This window comes from Malaya genurostris, chromosome 2, assembly GCF_030247185.1.
Source record: "Malaya genurostris strain Urasoe2022 chromosome 2, Malgen_1.1, whole genome shotgun sequence".
Classification (NCBI taxonomy): Eukaryota; Metazoa; Arthropoda; class Insecta; order Diptera; family Culicidae; genus Malaya; species Malaya genurostris.
The window spans coordinates 67,118,296-67,136,045 of NC_080571.1; the positions used below are offsets into that span (position 1 = coordinate 67,118,296).

General features: G+C 37.0%; 1 protein-coding gene across 1 annotated transcript; it reads right to left on the reverse strand.

Moving 5' to 3' along the window:
* Positions 1-16,205: 16,205 nt before the first annotated feature.
* LOC131431367 (histone H3) lies at positions 16,206-16,637 on the reverse strand. The gene has a single exon (XM_058597043.1). The coding sequence runs from the start codon at positions 16,614-16,616 to the stop codon at positions 16,206-16,208; it is 411 nt and encodes a 136-aa protein (XP_058453026.1). The 5' UTR covers positions 16,617-16,637.
* Between the last annotated feature and the right edge of the window lie 1,113 nt (positions 16,638-17,750).

Sequence of the window (17,750 nt, forward strand, 5' to 3'; positions counted from 1 at the left end):
ACGCAAAAAAACATAGTACTTATTTACAGACTTGAGGCTGTCTACCAGATTTTTCACGAGATATGTCGCGTAATTACCGAAAAATTAATCAACGATGCAAAGCCGAAACCAACAGAAAATATGTGGAAGAAGATTGCTAACGATTTTTGTGGAATTTCTCGTTGTGTCTTGGAGTCTTGGATGGAAGGCATGTGACAATTCAAGTATCTGACAATAGTAACTTTAAGTCAACGCATGCTTTGACCGTACTTCGGACGTGTGTCGATACAGACACGGGTACGACACGCTCTAGTGAGAATATTCACATGGAGCTGCATTAATCAAATTCGAAGTGTAACCCGGACGGGATCCGGTCCAGTCCCGTTCCGGATACGTCACGGCCTGGTATGAATAGCGCTTGACTAACACTCGTGCGTTATCTAGATTAAACCTAATAAAACGCTATTTAGCATGAATTTAATTTATAGAAGTAATAGGAGCGCAAGATTTTGCATGCCTCGAACACACAGCATGCGCAGCGTTCGAGTGTCGTGTTGAAATTGGCGTAGTGATAACCTATGCTCATGTTACTTCTGCGTATGATATTCATGCCCAATCGAAAATTTTTTAATCAGCTACATAACATGCTGCGCGATTGGATTTATTTATTAGTATTGTTGAAGAAATTTCGTACACATCATCAGTATTTATCTTCTTATTAACAGAATCATCAGAGATTCAGTTGCAAATTCACTGAGTCGAACTGAAGAGTAGTGGAAATTCATCATCGAAATATATTATCTATTTAGCGGTATTTCTGGGTGAAAATTCGTCATCAAGTTATACTAACACAAAAAACACTAATGAATTTCGAGGTTCAGAGTTTTGTGTATGCTTGTTTTGTGAATGAAAATCTCGAAAGTGATTCTTTCAGTTGCTGAATTTTTTCAGAAAATCTCTTGAACTAATTTTTCCACGAGTGATAAAAAAAATGAACTTATTCTGATCATGATTTTTTCAACACTGTGTTCATCACAAAAATGATGCACCTTAGTTACGTTTTGAAGTGTATTTTCGGACTCCAAAATTTCGTATTTGCAACCCTGCTCCAGCACAGATTCCACAGGACTTTTTTCGGGTATAGTGATAGGCGCCTGTATTCAAACGTTCACTGCTGTCGGAGATTACTTCGAGTTTGGTGAATCATCTAGTCACTTTGTTTGTAAGATTAAACGATATGTCATTATGTTTTGACAATATTTTACAATATTTATTTTAAATGTTATTTATTTAGTAAGTGTTTGGCCGTTTTTAAATTCGAACTGTTGTAGTTGTTTTGTTTTGTGATTGTTTTAAAAGAAGGTGGTTTTCACGTCCGTATGAGAATGAAAAACAAGATTCAACTCAAATGGTCTGTTTCCCACCCTGCCTATTCATTTGATTCGTATACCCGGTGGGCATAACTAGACATATGTTAAATAAATAATTTAAAAAAATCATCATAAAAATCTATATAGATCCGTAATTTCTTCTAAAATATGAGAAAATGTGTGATCTGTGACACAGTATCTGTGTAGCAAAAATGAGTACAAAATCTGTAGTTTCACGGAAAAAAATTGTGAATATGGTAACCCTGATTCAAACTCTATGGGAGCGATTTTCTTACACACGAAAGCACACATTGAAAATCAATGCCGCTCATGAGAAGCGAACGGTGCATACAATAAAGCCGTAGAATCAACGATGTCAGATCTACGGAAATCTCCGTAGATTTACGGATTCGGATTTGACTATCTATGGGAGGGATCCAGAATAAATTCACGGAAATTGAAATTTTTTTACGGAAATAATTTTGCCTGGTAATGAAAAACAAGTCTTCTCTAAACGACTCTCTACGACATTATCGAACCGCACAACCGAATGCAAGTCAGTTCGATATTGAACATTGTCAAACGAGCTGTTGACTATTCATCGAACGGGTGGCAAAGCGAGTATTTCACTCATCCGTTACTCCGAGTATTTTACAGGCAGGCGTTGACTGAGCAAAAAAACAAGGGTGCCAAGAGCCCCCTATACCGACCGAAGCAGAACTGCTACTGAATGAAATGTTAGGTGTGAAGTCTAAGCCTTGGTATTACATTCCTGTAGTGGAATTTGAGGCCGTGTTAGAGGAATCAAGAGGATAACATCATTATGGCATACCGTGATTGGCTTGTGAAAACAAAGATCAACTTAATACATGTTTAAGTTTAGTATTTCCGAGTCGACTAGTAGTTAAATCATATGAATCCATCAATAAACAACTGAGTTATATTTTTATTGACTTCCGGCTCCTGCTTATATTTTATTTCTAAATCGTGATTAAGTTTTAAATTTCGTAGATCTGATTAAGTTTATCTATTATGAATATGCAAGTAGAAGTGAATAAAGCAAACCCAATATTTGAGCCATTTTTCTATGCTGTAATGTAACACAAATAAATAATAACAGGCTGCAAACAACTGTAGACCATTGAGGCAATTATATTAACACTGTTACATATTTATCTAAACCGGAATATTTCATACCGTTGAGCATAATTGACAACCAAAGATACTTTCAATGGCTTCTCTGTGACACGAAAGCAGACAATTATGAAACATTTCCTTGACCACAGTCTACTGCCATTGCTAGGCCCATTGTATGGCGTCGTTCACTCATTATTGCTTCCATGCCGGTATGCAGCTTCCCCATCGGTTCCTAAAATGCATAATATCAAACCACATAACAACGGACGATTATGTAGTTAGGGTGGCCCGTGCGGGTTTGAGTGCTGTTCATCAAATATTGGCAAACATCACCGGAAAGTGTGCAGATGATACGGTTAACTTAGACTGCGGAAGTTGAAACTCCATCCGGATTCGTTCTAGACAGTTAATTGGCAGTCTATTATAGAGCCATACTCCAGGTTGAAATGTATAAACATCAGGTAGATCATCAACATTGCAGTTATTAACTGACTAAGCCCGACTCTCGAATTTCTTCGGTGCATAAGCTAGGGACGGTAATGAAACGACACCAATCTACTTCCCTACTTCATAAAAAGTAGTACCCCATTAGAGGCCAGCGACGTCCAGTGTACCTAATCGTGTGACTAACTAGCGATGAAATGCAAACCATTCGGTTCGAGAGTAATTTCTAAGGAAAAGCGGAATAAAAATCATATTTACATGGCTAGCAATCTAATGCCGCACCGTTGTGTTGTGCAAAACCCTCTATCAAACTGCTGTTGATTGTAGTGCCGGTTCACGCTCATATATCCAGTTGATCTTCCGAATCTGATACCATAACCGTCGGTTGTTTTCGCTATAATTGAGAGATCAAAGACCGAAGCGGATACAAATTGCAGCGCTGACCAGAGTTTAACTCTATTTTAACAACCAATTATTGCAATAGGTTTGTAAATCGAAATGAAATTGACTTTACAATGTTTCTAATAATTGCCCGAATTTACTCTGTAGATGATATCGATGATTTAATGTCTCGTACCGCTGAAACTATTACAGAGTAAATTTAGAAACAATTTTTGTTACTTATTAACCACGTTTATCATTGCTTCTTGGACGTAAACTGACCAATTGCAGTTCGGAAAAATAACGCACCACAAATGCATCTCGTGAATGGTCAAGGTTGAACGGGTGTCGTAACCGTTAGTCCACTACCCGCAACCTTTACCAAAACTATAAGGCAAAACATGAGCCCGCGACAAGCAGAACAACTCACACGACCTCGACCAGATTGTATACGGTAGATATGAATTAATTTTGCAACTGCCTGGTATTGTTCATTGAAACTCAAAAAATATTACGAAAACACAAAGCCGACAATTAAACTAAAGCAGTTCCCAGCCTGCGCAGTTTGACAAATCATCAGCTGCCAGACTTTCGGTCGCCGAACCAGTCTTTGAATGAACAATAGAAGCGCAAAACAGAAATAAGATCACGTTATGCTGTTATATAGTCGCAGTTACCCTCACCCAGACCGACGTGTCATTAAAAATGTGGTGCACTTCATGTGAACATTCCGAATAGCGACAATAATTTGAGACGAGACAAAACAAGACGGTCATCTTCCCATCGGTATGATGTTCACTGAAAGTGTCTTGATGCTTCGGCTCTAACGATGGCATCGTATTGCAGGCACCGGCTAACTAACCTCAGAGGAAGAAGTAAATCCAGTCGATCCAAGTTCAACCTTCAACGTGGCATTTATTACCTTCTTTATCTTCTTCTGTCCCTCACTATCGTTGTTCTATAGTTTCAACTTATGCTACCGTTGTTGTCGATTTGTGCACTAATTTCTCCGAGATAGAACATGCTTGCAGCTAGAGAACGTTGGGAGAACAAGTGATAAGACTACAACGTTATTTTCCACTGTACGAGAATTTGTTAATTTGAACTGTAATGCCTCGCTCACCTTTTCCAGTCATTAAAAATGGGCATTTGGTTCTGCCCAAGTTGATTTCAAACTACAACTAGAAAAACATACGGAAAATTTACAAGGTTGTGTACGAAATACGACCGATCATGATGACATTTAAAATGCAATTTTCAAACTCGCTCATAAACATATTTAAAATTGTACAATTTTTGGATACCTTCTCCTGGGTCGAAAACCGAATACCAGTAAAACTGAAATAAGTTTATTTGATCGTCGACTCTCCAAATCTGGGAGCCCGATAAACCCGATAAATTTATGTGAAATTTTTACACTAATTACCCTGTATCTCCTGATCCTGATTAAAAAACAAGCAGTTTTTATGGGACCTTAAGACCTATTATTTGAATGTTATATGGACGAAATCGGTTCAGTTATCTACACGGAACAACCAGCGATAGCAAAACAACTAAAATATTAGTTGATTTTCTGAATTTTATTGGTTAAAATTTGGTACAACTAATCTATTGTTGTTTTAACTAAACTGTCATTTTTTTATTTATCGTACTGGCAGCTTAGCAATGACATTTAGCAAAGACACGCACCCTAAACGTTTCAATGAGGTGTCACTCGTGCAACTGAGCTATGACACAATTCCAGCAAAGTTACCTGAATGCATGAAAGCAAAAAAATGTCTCAGTTGTTTTAACCAATTATTCAGTTACTTGAACTTAAGACACCGATTGCAATAAATATTTTTTACTGCTAGTATTTTCGGGGGGGGGGGGGGGGTTTCAGCTGCACACTAAAATCACAGATGTTATAGAAATGCAACGAAAGATTAAAATTCCCAAGAGAGAATTTACCAGAAAAATGTTCACAGGTCATTAAGAATTTTTTCCTCTACTTGCAAAATGGCTCGCTGGAAAATTGTTTTTTTTTATTCCGTTTTCAAGAATGTTGCTGACAAGCCAATGCTACAGATGCACTTCCAAGAAAATATAAAGAATGTATCGATAAGTAGTTAGCAACATTCAAACAGTTATTACTCTGAAATGGCTTAATTTTTTGCAGCGTGTTTTGCGGTGACATGTTTGTTAACATGCTAATAACAGCTGCGCAATCGATTGGTTTCGGTACGGTTTATCGTTTCAATGATGAGTCGAATTGATCCGGAAACGCGAAAGAAAATTCTGCACACTTGGTGCTCAGAAAGTGGTGTCACGTACAACGAAATTGCAAAACGGGTGAAAGTGCACCACACCAGTGTCAAAAATATTATCGAGAAGTTCGGTAAGACCCTTTCCATGAAGGATTTGCCTCGATCCGGTAGGAAAACGGGTCCCAGCCAGCCCGGCTGTATAACCGGATTCTACAGAATAAAGACGGATGCATCCTGATCGACGACGAAACCTACGCCAAGGAAGACTCTCGAGCGCTGCCCGGACCGCAATATTATACGAAATCGGTGTACCTGGACCTGGACGACGTTGACACCACGGTGGCGATGGAAAAGTTTGGACAGAAGGTGTTGGTTTGGCAAGCAATTTTTACCTGTGGTTTGCGGTCGTCGATTTTCTTCACGAAGGGCACAACTAACGCCAAGGTGTACGAGGAAGAATGTTTGAAGAAAAGAATGCTGCCACTGTACAGAAAGCATAAGGCTCCTCCACTCTTCCGGCCAGATTTGGCTTCAGCCCACTACGTCAACTCCGTTCTACAGTGGTGATGTGATGTGATGTGAAGTGAAGCCACCATCAGTTCAAGGACTTGCCAGTGGATGCGGGTAGACTTACAGTAGCCCCGATATGACTCATCCATTCACCTTCTTACTATAGCTGTTACCGAAAAGCGAACAAAAAGGGTTGGGCGGATACGTAAGTAGAGTCACTTACTCGTATTCCGCGGGAATAAAAGATGCTCTTCCAACCATAATATCCAGTGCATGGATGAAGAATATCGCTATACATGCTTGAACCCGCCTGATGGTTTGTTTGAGAAGGGCGCGTCAGACTCATTTCAAACCTTCAGAAGGAAACAAGTTTCCTTCAAGTGACTTGGGCTGGCTATCCACAATCCCTCGTCCAGTCATCAATTCGTCCGATGCCCTGATGCTCCCTCCCCTTTACGCCCCCGTGCAAAATGTTTTATATTGATAAATACAATGAAACATAGTGTAATGAAATTAATATAACATAAAATGATATAATAGATTACGAAATAATATAATACAATGTCATACAATATAATATAATATATTATAAAACATGATATAAAATAACAGTTAATGTAGAGTGTCAGTTATGCTCTTCTATCTTCGCAATACTGCAGGAAGTAGAATATTTCTCTTCTAATAACAATAATAATATCCACATCTATAAAAATAATATATGTTATTATTATTGATGACAAATTAATAATAATAACAATCAATATAATAATGAAAATAACAATAAAAAACAATATAATATAGTACAATGAATTATATAATAAATAATAGAATAAATAAAATGATATGTTGCGATATGCTATGATATTATATTACTTGAATTTATATGTCATTTCTCATCCTCTCATTCTGCCATCAACGCATTCCATCGACCATTTGTCACCACAGACACACGTGTAGGCATGAAACAGGATCCAGTGAGGACCAAGCTCACCTTGTGACGACCTTGATATTTAGTTGAAAGTTACTTTAAAAATGATAACTTATAAGGAAAACAAATTTATATTTTGCGCAGAGGTACGTAGTATTACTCATAATAAACCCTACAATATAATATAATATAATACAACATAACGCGATACAATATAACATAATATAATAGAAATATAATATAACATAATATACTAAAATATAATACAATATAATATGATATAATGCAATGCAGTATAATACCATACAACATATTATATAATAACATAAAATAGTGTAAGACGATAATATATGAAATAATATGCTATGATACAATATAACAGGTAATGTCGCAGTGTAAGTTACGCTCTTCTAATAATAATAATAATAAAAATAATAATAATAATACATGATGTAATAAACAACACAATTATATGTTGTAATATACTATGATAAACACTGCACTTTAGGATGGGCTTCAACCTACAAGCCATTTCGCACCCTCTCATTCTGCTACTAACGCAGAAGGTGATAGCACCCAGTCGACGCCGTTCTATTGACCAAATGTCATCATAGACGCTCGGGGAGGCATGAGATAGGGACTTGTGAGGACTTAGTTATCTCACCATTTGACGACCGCCAACTCCGTTCTACAGTGGTTGTCAAAAACTAATGTACAATTCGTGGAAAAGGACATCAACCCACCGAACTGCCCGGATCTTCGGCCAATCGAAAGGTATTGGGCAATTGTCAAGCGGCACTTTCGGAAGGAAGGTACAGTGTCCCAAAACATGCAGGAGTTAAAAAAAACTGGACAGCTGCCACCAGGAAAGTCACAAAGTGCAAAATTTAATGAAGAATGTCAAGTCCAAAGTGCGAGCGTTTCACAGAAACTAGGGTTTGCTTCAATTTAATCAGTGAAATGCATAAAAATGTAATTTTTGTACAATATATCGAAAACTGATGTCAAAATATGTTTTTTCGCATTTTTATTCAATAATCAATGTTGCTAACTACTTTTCGATACACTCCTTAAGGTCTGAGGACAGTACGCTGAAGACGTGTGTTTTTTATGTTTTCCCGTTTCAAATTAAGTTTTCTTGGAAACAATCTCTTCGAAATTTAGTTGAGAATATTCTGTGAAATTTTCAAAATGATTCATTGAGTTTACCACTCGTGTTGTATTTTTTTCTGACTGAAGAACTACTGAAAATTGGAACGCTCAGAATTGCATACCTCTACTTGTTCATCGAATATCTCGGCTTTGAAGACTTGTATCATAAATCTACCGTGATAAAGTATAGATAATTTAGCTTAGATGCGATTAGTGCATAAAAACATATATGTTATCGCGATAAAAATAAAGTCTTGTATTTTCCTGTGAAACAAAGTCAGTTTCAATGAATCCGCCATTTTATTCGTTTTAGTTTCCTGGTTGTGTCCGGGAAAAGAAGAGGAGAGGAGAAAAATCAAATCTACTCAAAAAGGTTCCTAAACACACAGACGCAAAGGGAATTTAGGGAGTCAGGGAGGAAGATTCAAAACCTATGCGCGACCCACTGTCCTCAGACCTTAAGACGATTCTTAGCACTTTAAAATAAAACACCGCTCTTTCAACGCAAATCAATGGTAATTTTTCAGGATTACAATCACTGAACCAAGCTGGAACAATCTGAAAACACGTGTTACCTATACAAATGACAACATGAAAAGAGGACGAATCAGCTTGAGAATCGCTTACTACGATTCAATAATGAAAGTGATATCACCATGGGTACAAACATCACAATACGAAGTTGTATCAACCTCGTGTTATTGCTGGGCTATATTGTTCTTACTAATTCAGTTCTAATGAATGTCTAGATATATCAAGGAAGATATTCACAATCCCACAATGGTTTTCAATGTTCGATAAATATCTATAGTGCACAATTTATTGAGTATATGAAACGATGCAGGCATTCCTTATTTGAAATACTTTTAATATAAATGATGATGCAAAATTTCTACAACAGGGAATGAAAAGACGTGAATAGTTTCGAACCGTGTATATTTTGGTTGAGAACAAGTCTCTCGATGACCCAACACCAAATTTATGACGATCTATTCACTAGTGTTTGAATAAAAGCTGATCGTGTCAAACGAGTTCTAATTTCCATCAAGCTATGGAGAAAGACGTGCGCTTTCATGCGTAAAAGCAACTGTGAAATTGAATAATTTGCGATACGGATTGATTCACCATCCCCCGTATTCTCCAGACCTAGCCCCAAATGACTATTAGCTATTTCCAAACCTGAAAAGGTTTTTCCAGGAAAGAAATTTTCGGCGAATGCTGAGGTCATTTTTTTTAATTTCAATGGGCATCAAAATGCTGGAGGACCGATGGGTCAAGTGTATCGCTCTAGATGGAGATTATACTGAAAAATAAAATAGTTTTCACGGTAAAAACAACTTTTTCTTTGTTTTGCCCGGGACTTCTCATTTCATGTAATAGCAACTCGCAACATATAAACAGAAAATCTCATAGGAAGAAATACAACTTTTTCAAAGCCAAATATCTTCATCGAACGAACGAAATTATTTGATAAAACTCGAGGATGGTTGCTTGCGATATAAGAAAGATTTAATAATGATCGACGTCATAATGAATTGAATTATATAAATTTTCAGAAGTCGTTGATTATACTTCAGCTCGACAGCTTCTTCTAATCCCGGCACTGCGCCGGGCTAGGTTTGTGCAGGTGACAACCGTAATCTTATGATTCACGTTTCATGTATATAAAATCGGTTCCAATGTGTGATTGGACATATCGTACGATAGGCCCTTGCAAATGTTACAAAATATAATACTCAATGCTCGACTCTATAGCTCTCATTTACACAATGATAGGTACGATCTCGTAGATGGGAAACCAATCTACGAAATTATATGCAATATGCTTGAATTCAATGCTTAAATCCCAAATAATGAGCGTTACGTTTTAAAACTTTCGATGTTTTTATCAAAATACTTAAATACTTTCTTTATTTTTCCAAATGAATCTATATATCTTGTCTAATTTCGTTATTGCATATGACCTGTAACCTCTATTTTTGTCCAATTTTGTTACAGGTTAATTCAATTTAGACGTCGGCAAAATCGTAACAGTGATCTGTGATACTGTTTGCCGACGCGGTCAATTTTCGATGAGAACACAATCGCCAACGACGATTTGCTGGCAAAGCAGAAGCCACTCACAGTAATTTGATGCCAAATTAGTGTTTGCCTGGACGGCATCTTTTCGCTAAGATAAGTGGTTCGCATAAAGAGAGTTTATTTTGCATCGGTTCATGTTTTTCTCATACTCTGCTTTGTACCAGGAGTGATCTGGGCCGTCGAATAATGACCACGCGGTAAATGCTGTTACCTCTGTAGGCTCATATTTGGAAGCACGAGAAGACCCCACCGTTGATCCCAATTTCGAAAAGTAGCTATGATCACAATAATAAACTCTCAGGCAGCCAAAGGCAAACAGTGTCATAAATAAACACACTACTCAATGGGTCTGTATGGGATCAGGCGTGCGAAAAATAAATATGTTTCAAATATTTAGATTTGCCGGTTAGTTATCCAACGAATGTTGTTTCGCATAACAAAAGCAGAGGCGTCAAGTGGTTTGAAGTTAAGCTGCGAAATTCGCCTGATTGTCCTTCGATCTATAAAAATTCCTTTCAGATATTCCTACACTACTATCAGATCTAAAGTGGCAGATAAATGTAACAAATATCGAAACACAATATGGGGAGCTCAAATAGCAACATGCTCTGACCACAAAAGACATTTCTTTCATATAAATTAATTGGAGGCGGCACAGACCTCATACCAGTTCCACTTCGCTAGACACATTTATTAACGCAGACTCGTAAGGGGAAGATTTCAACAAAAAAAACAACTTGTCGTGTGACTGTCATGCCATCCTTGCAACAGTTCTACAGTATTATTACATTTCACCACGATCGCTTATCCACACATGATTGATTTATGCTGCTCAACATCGGTACCCGCATTTCTAGCTGCTTAGTATTGCAGTTGAAATCAATGCTCCAATTCGATAATGACTGGAAGTAACAGTAGAGGAACATTGCAAAAATCCGCAAACTTGCGTTAACGTTTACATTAGCAGCCAGGAGTCGAAATGGACATAAAGATGGTACCGACAATAGATAAAGCCACATTATGCCAAACGAACAGAAACTAAAGTGAGCATTTTGATGACCGGGACCATTTAAATCAAATCGTGTTTATGGCCGGCATTGTATAATCGTGCCATTTGGGATGCAGGTGAACATCCCCATACAAACTTAAATGATTAAGATGTTTTCAAATCGCGTGTAGGTAGTACTTCCCATTTGCGTTTTTCTGAATTTATCTAAAATAATCGATCGTTGTGCATAAAAATTGTTTCGTGCTCAACCCAAACCCGATTCAATTTTTTTTGTCAATGAGCAATTCCAGGAATGAGTAGACGAAAAAGTGGCAAAATCATAATCGACCTTCTCCGATTTGGATGAAACTTTGCACATGGCTTCAGTATGGCAAACCATAAGTTTTGGACCGATTGAGAGGTCCATCCGACTCACGACTGATTTTTAAAAAGGGCTTATGTATTTTTGCATTTCACCAAAATTGCCTTTTTCAAATCGTTGTAACTCAGAAACCGTCAATTATACAAAAATGGCGTTCAGGAAGAAGTTGTAGAGAATCGGTTGGGCACTCTAAAAAATATACACTGAAAAAAATTTTGAATCAATAATTACAAATAATCCGAAAAAGTTAAATAAAAAAAGCATGGTTTTAATATTTTTTGATAATTTTTATTTTAAAGCTGTTATTAAAACCTACAGATTGATGCTATCCCATCTGAGCCTTTTGAAAAATAAAGAAGTTACAGCTAAAACAATTCACAGATATATTCAAAATTTCAAGTTCTCTTCGAAAGATAATCATTTAAACAGTAGAATTTTATTCTACAGGTTGAAGGCAATAAATTTCCTATAACCTGTAGAATCATATTCTACTGTTTAAATGATTATCTTTCAACGAGAACTTGAATTTCGAACATATCTGTAAATTGTTTTAGCTGTAACTTCTTCATTTTTCAAAAGGCACGGATGGGATAGCCATCAATCCGTAGGTTTTAATAAGGTGCTTTAAAATAAAAACTATCAAAAAAAATCGAAACCCTGTTTTTTTTTATTTAATTTTTTTGGTTCATTTTGGAATTATTGAGAACAAAAATCAATTTTTTTTCAGTGTATATTTTTTTAGAGTGCCCTAATGATTCCCTAGAACTTCTTCCTGGACGCCTTTTTTGTACGATAAACGGTTTCCGAATTACAACGAGACCCGTAAACTGTTTTAGCTGTAACTTCTTCATTTGTCAAAAAGCACGGATGGGATAACCATCAATCTGTACGTTTTAATAACAGCTTTAATAGAAAAATTATCAAAAAAAAATTAAATCCATACTTTTTTTATTTAACTTTTTCGGATTATTTTGTAATTATTGAGAAAAAATAAAAAAAAAATTTCAGTGTATATTTTTTTTAGAGTGCCCGATTGATTCCCTACAACTTCTTTCTGAACGCCATTTTTGTACAATGAACGGTTTCCGAGTTACATCGATTTGAAAAAAGCAATATTTGTGAAATGCAAAAATACATACGCCCTTTTTAAAAATCAGTCGTGAGTCGGATTGACCTCTCCATCGGATCAAAACTTATGGTTTGCAATACTGAAGCCATGTGCAATCTGCTAAGCATTTCTGGAATTGCTCCAATACTAAATAACAAATTCGAATGACCATGTATTCTGACCACGCATACGATTTAAAACACTAAGATATACACGAAGACGAAATAGTACTCAACGATTGAGTTGTTTTCACCTGCTTTTGAATCGCTCATAGATGCCACCTTTCATTTGCTCTTTCGATTGTTGTCAGGAAATAAAGCAAAACCATCGGAGAGCAAGAAATCAAAATTAACTAAATCAATTGAATATTCATGTTAAATAAAAAAGCCAGCCATTGAGTAAAAATAGCTTACCATTGGATACTTTTTTATATGCGACTACACGGAAAAAACATGAACTTCTTTCACTTATTTTTAAATTCCAGCACGCATCTCCACTTTTAGTTAAATGCAGTTAGAATTTTGGTATCAGATTTGATGCATTGAAATAAGTGTTGCCATAACTCAAAACCGTGCCAAGCAGGACCGAATGGGACCTGCTTGGCTACTACAGATCACATATTCATGATAAGACAAGTAATACAGAAAATTCGTGGATATAACGTACCCATGCACCACCTATTCATTCACTTCAGAGCGGCATATGACACAATCGATCGAGAACAGTTAGGGCAGATTATGCTCGAATACGGTTTTCTGAATAAACTGACACGATAGAATGATGTTCTACGTCTGAGTATCTGGGGCGCAATCGAGCAAGGATCGACACGAGTGGTACGATCTTCCGAAAGTCCGTACTGCTTTTTGTCTTTGCTAACGATGTTGATATCGTGACACGTACATTTGAGAAGATGGTGAAAACATACATTGGACTGAAAGCCAAAGCTAGACGTGCGTCGAAAACTAAATATACGAGAGGGAGAGGCTCTAAAAAAACACTACGCCTCCCACCACGAATATTGATAGACGGTGACGATATCGAGGTGGTTGACGAGTTCGTGTATTTGAGCTCACTGGTAACCGCCGTTAAGGTCTGAGGACAGAGAGCCACGTGTTGAGTTTTAAATCGACCGCGTGGCTCGCTCAATTCCCTTTGCGCATCGTCAGATTGAATGTCTGTGTGTTTGGCAGCCTTGTCGAGCCAATTTTACTTCTCTCTCCTTTTTCAGAATGCTATCAGGAAACCAAAGCGAAAAAAAATGGCGGATGCATTGAAACTGACTTTGTTTCACAGAAAAATATAAGACTTCATTTTTATCGCGATAACATATATGTTTTTATGTACTAATCGCATCTAAACTAAATTATCTAGACTTTGTCAATAGACTCAATGAATCATTCTGAAAATTTCACAGAATATTCTCAATTAAATTTCGAAGACATTGTCAGGTGGGTTTTTCTATATTCTGCACCGTTTCCAAGAAAATTTAATTTGAAACGGGAAAATAGCTAAAAACCTACCACTTTACGGTACTGTCCTCAGCCCTTAATGATAACAGCAGATAAAATCTGGGGTGTATTTTGGCACTAAATCTGGCGTACTTTGGACTCAGCGAAACTCTTCGATCAAGTAAAGTACGCCACCGAACGAATTTAACTACCTACAAAACGCTCATTAGACCGGTTGTTCTCTATGGCCACAAGACCTGGACTATATTGACAGAAGATGAATACTTCGTTAGTGTTTTCGAAAGAAAGGTGCTGCGGACCATCTATGGCGGAGTGCAGGTGGAAGCTGGAACGTGGAACGGCATATGAACAACAAATTGCGAAAGCTACACGGATAAAAATCCATTGCCGGTACCATGATTAAAAATCATGAAATCATGAATCATGTCTATCATGAATAATAAATCATGATTTCATGAGCAAAATGATTGATATCAGGAACAATAACACATCTTTAACAAAAATTTTCATGATATCAATCGTTTTGCTCATGAAACTTCATGAGAAGGTATAGTTCATGATTTCATGATTACAAAATCATGGTACCGGTAATAGATTTTTATCTGTGTACTTGGAAAACTACTTAATGTTGTTATTAGGAACCAAGTAAAAATGGTTTTTGGATTTGATCCGGTAGGAACAAGGAAAAGAGCAGTACAGCGACCAAGGTGCATTCATCAAGTGGAGAGGAATTTATGACGGAGCCGTACATTGAGTGACTGGCGAAGAGCCGCCATTGATCGACCTGCATGGAGACGTTTACTAGATACAGCAAAAAACAACACTGGACTAGGGACTTATTCATAAATTATTTTATTTTATTGCAAATAAGTATACCCGCTATATTCCCAAATATTTGTCTAGTATTCATCATTTTGAAGATTTCATGAATATCTAACAAACCTGGCTAGGATCCCACGATAAACGTGGAAACGATTGCTTTGAGTTTGATTTCATTTGACCGCTTTCTTAATCATGATGCCAACACTGTAAATACGATTGGAGCGGCCAGGAATTATGGATTGTTTTAATTACTCGATTATTCAAAAATCGAGTATAATTTTCAAACTATTCGATTAAATTCTAATCTATTATCTGGGTTATTATTCGATTACTCGATTAATTGTTCGAAAATGGTTCGTCTCTTTAAGTTTGCTTTGTATGCGATCATTTACGAATCAGACAGAAGTAAAACCAATACAAGGCTTGGAGTCCTTCATTGAAAATACATGACGATTTGAGACTCTGCTACCGAGGTCTGGCTCTAAAATCGTAACGCAAATTGTCTCATCTTGTCTTAGGTAATCATCTACATTTCATTACTGTTACGAAAAATACCACTAATTTAAAACAACAAAACAATCTAAGTTTGTGAAAATCAATTCATCCATGTTCGAAAAAATCAAATGATGCACAAAGCTTGGCGTAGCGCACCTCGATTTAAAAGGAAGGAAAAATATTCGGCGAAATAAAACTATTGCTTAGGTTCGAAGAAATACTTTAGGAAGAATGGTCTCGAGAAATCAGGAAAAAAATTTCTTGAGAATCCTTTTTCCTGAATGAAGAGATACTTTAGAGAAACAAGGCAATAAGTTGAAAAACACTAAAGGAATTTGGATGCTAGAAGCAAAAATAGGAAACTCCTGAGGTTCAATGACAAGAAAGCAAAAAGTGAACAGTAGACTAAACTTTTTTAGCTGCCAGATGCCAAACAAGCTCGAGGTTGGTCCTATCCGGAGAAAGATAAAAGCAAATACAAAAACATGGAATAGATTAACTATTCAATTTCAATCCATCTCAAACTCACTTTTTCCAATGTCTAGTTAGCGCTGTCATGTTTCGCTTTACCATTTCCTTCACTTTGAGATAATAGAATTAGAGTTAACTCTTCATAAAATGTGGGGTCCTAAAAAGGACCATTTTCAAAAAGTACCTGAAATAGAATAATGTTGAAAAATACATTGATAATACCTGAGAGGACGTCCAACATTTAGGCTCGTTCCCCTCGGATTCGGCGCGCTAGTTGAATATCTTTCGGCATGATGGTCACACGCTTGGCATGGATCGCACACAGATTGGTGTCCTCGAAAAGTCCAACCAGGTAGGCTTCGCTGGCTTCCTGAAGAGCCATCACAGCCGAGCTCTGGAAGCGCAAGTCGGTCTTGAAATCCTGAGCGATCTCACGCACCAAACGTTGGAAGGGCAGCTTGCGGATCAGAAGCTCGGTCGATTTCTGGTAGCGACGGATCTCACGCAGAGCCACCGTTCCTGGACGATAGCGATGTGGTTTCTTCACTCCACCGGTAGCGGGAGCACTTTTACGAGCTGCTTTGGTTGCCAGTTGCTTCCGGGGTGCCTTTCCTCCTGTTGACTTACGGGCGGTTTGCTTGGTTCGTGCCATTTTTTTTTCAGATCGGGTAAGTGTTCTCACGTCAACTTCGAAATCTTCTGACTGGTAGTTGGAAAGAAGTTTGGTATTTATACCATATTTTGGGATAGATTCTACAGGAGCAGGTAAAGAAAAAATGCCCCACACTACCAGCTGCTGCCAAGCGATCATTGTTTTCTGTTAGCTATATAGATCTTTTCCCCTTCTTAATAATAAGGAACGCAACTGCTTGACGTTGTGTTCGATATATGTTTAGGGTACGAAACATCTTCCCAGTGCATATCAACCCCTGTGTATGTTTGAAAAGAGGAATTCCAACCGTCAAAGGAAACATTGTACTCCTCTGTGGAAACGTTTATTTAGATAGGTAAGTGAGATTTTCAAATAGTCTTGCAGTAAACTTGCTGGTTTTATTATGACATTTGCATTTTTTTAATTACTATAATCAACTTACATTTTACTCTTACGATCCTTCTTTGCGAACACATTTGAAAATTATAACTTTCCAGTGTATCTGATATTTCATATATCTTCAAATTTCAATTTATTAGTATTATCAAACAGAATGAATAGAAAACAAATCCGATGATTTATTTTGCATCCTGAAAGAATCATATTCATCAAACCGTCTATAAAATGGCATGAACTTTTTCAACAACTCGTTACACTAACAACTTCTTTCTTCCGTCTCCGACAAGGTGTGACCAAATAAAAATAATTGGTCAATTTTTATTGAACTTATCGATCGCGCACCTAGAATCGAAATCGTGGATATCATTTTGCATGGAAAGAATCGGAACTATCGAATTACTAACTGTATTAATTTTGCATGCATCCATCCAACTTCTACCAAAGTAAATTTGAAACTTGCAACAAACATACAATGCAACAAGCAAGTACTCAAAGTTTGACAGGATTTGAATGCAATCTTTTTTGCAATACATTTAAGGGAAACTGTCCTTCAAAGTTTTGATATGACCAGTTCACTCATAAGAAGCAACTGGTATTCAAACATAACACTAACTCAAACACTTTAAGTATTTAGAAAAAAAATGACGACAATATTGGATTGGAATGGCAGTAGAAGTGAGCGCCACAAGAGAATTTTGTTCACTCACACCGAATAATTAGGAGAGAGAAACTAGC

Coding starts and splice junctions, on each gene's coding strand:
- LOC131431367 (XM_058597043.1), bottom strand. CDS start 16,616: ATGGCACGAACCAAGCAAACCGCCCGTAAGTCAACAGGAGGAAAGGCA.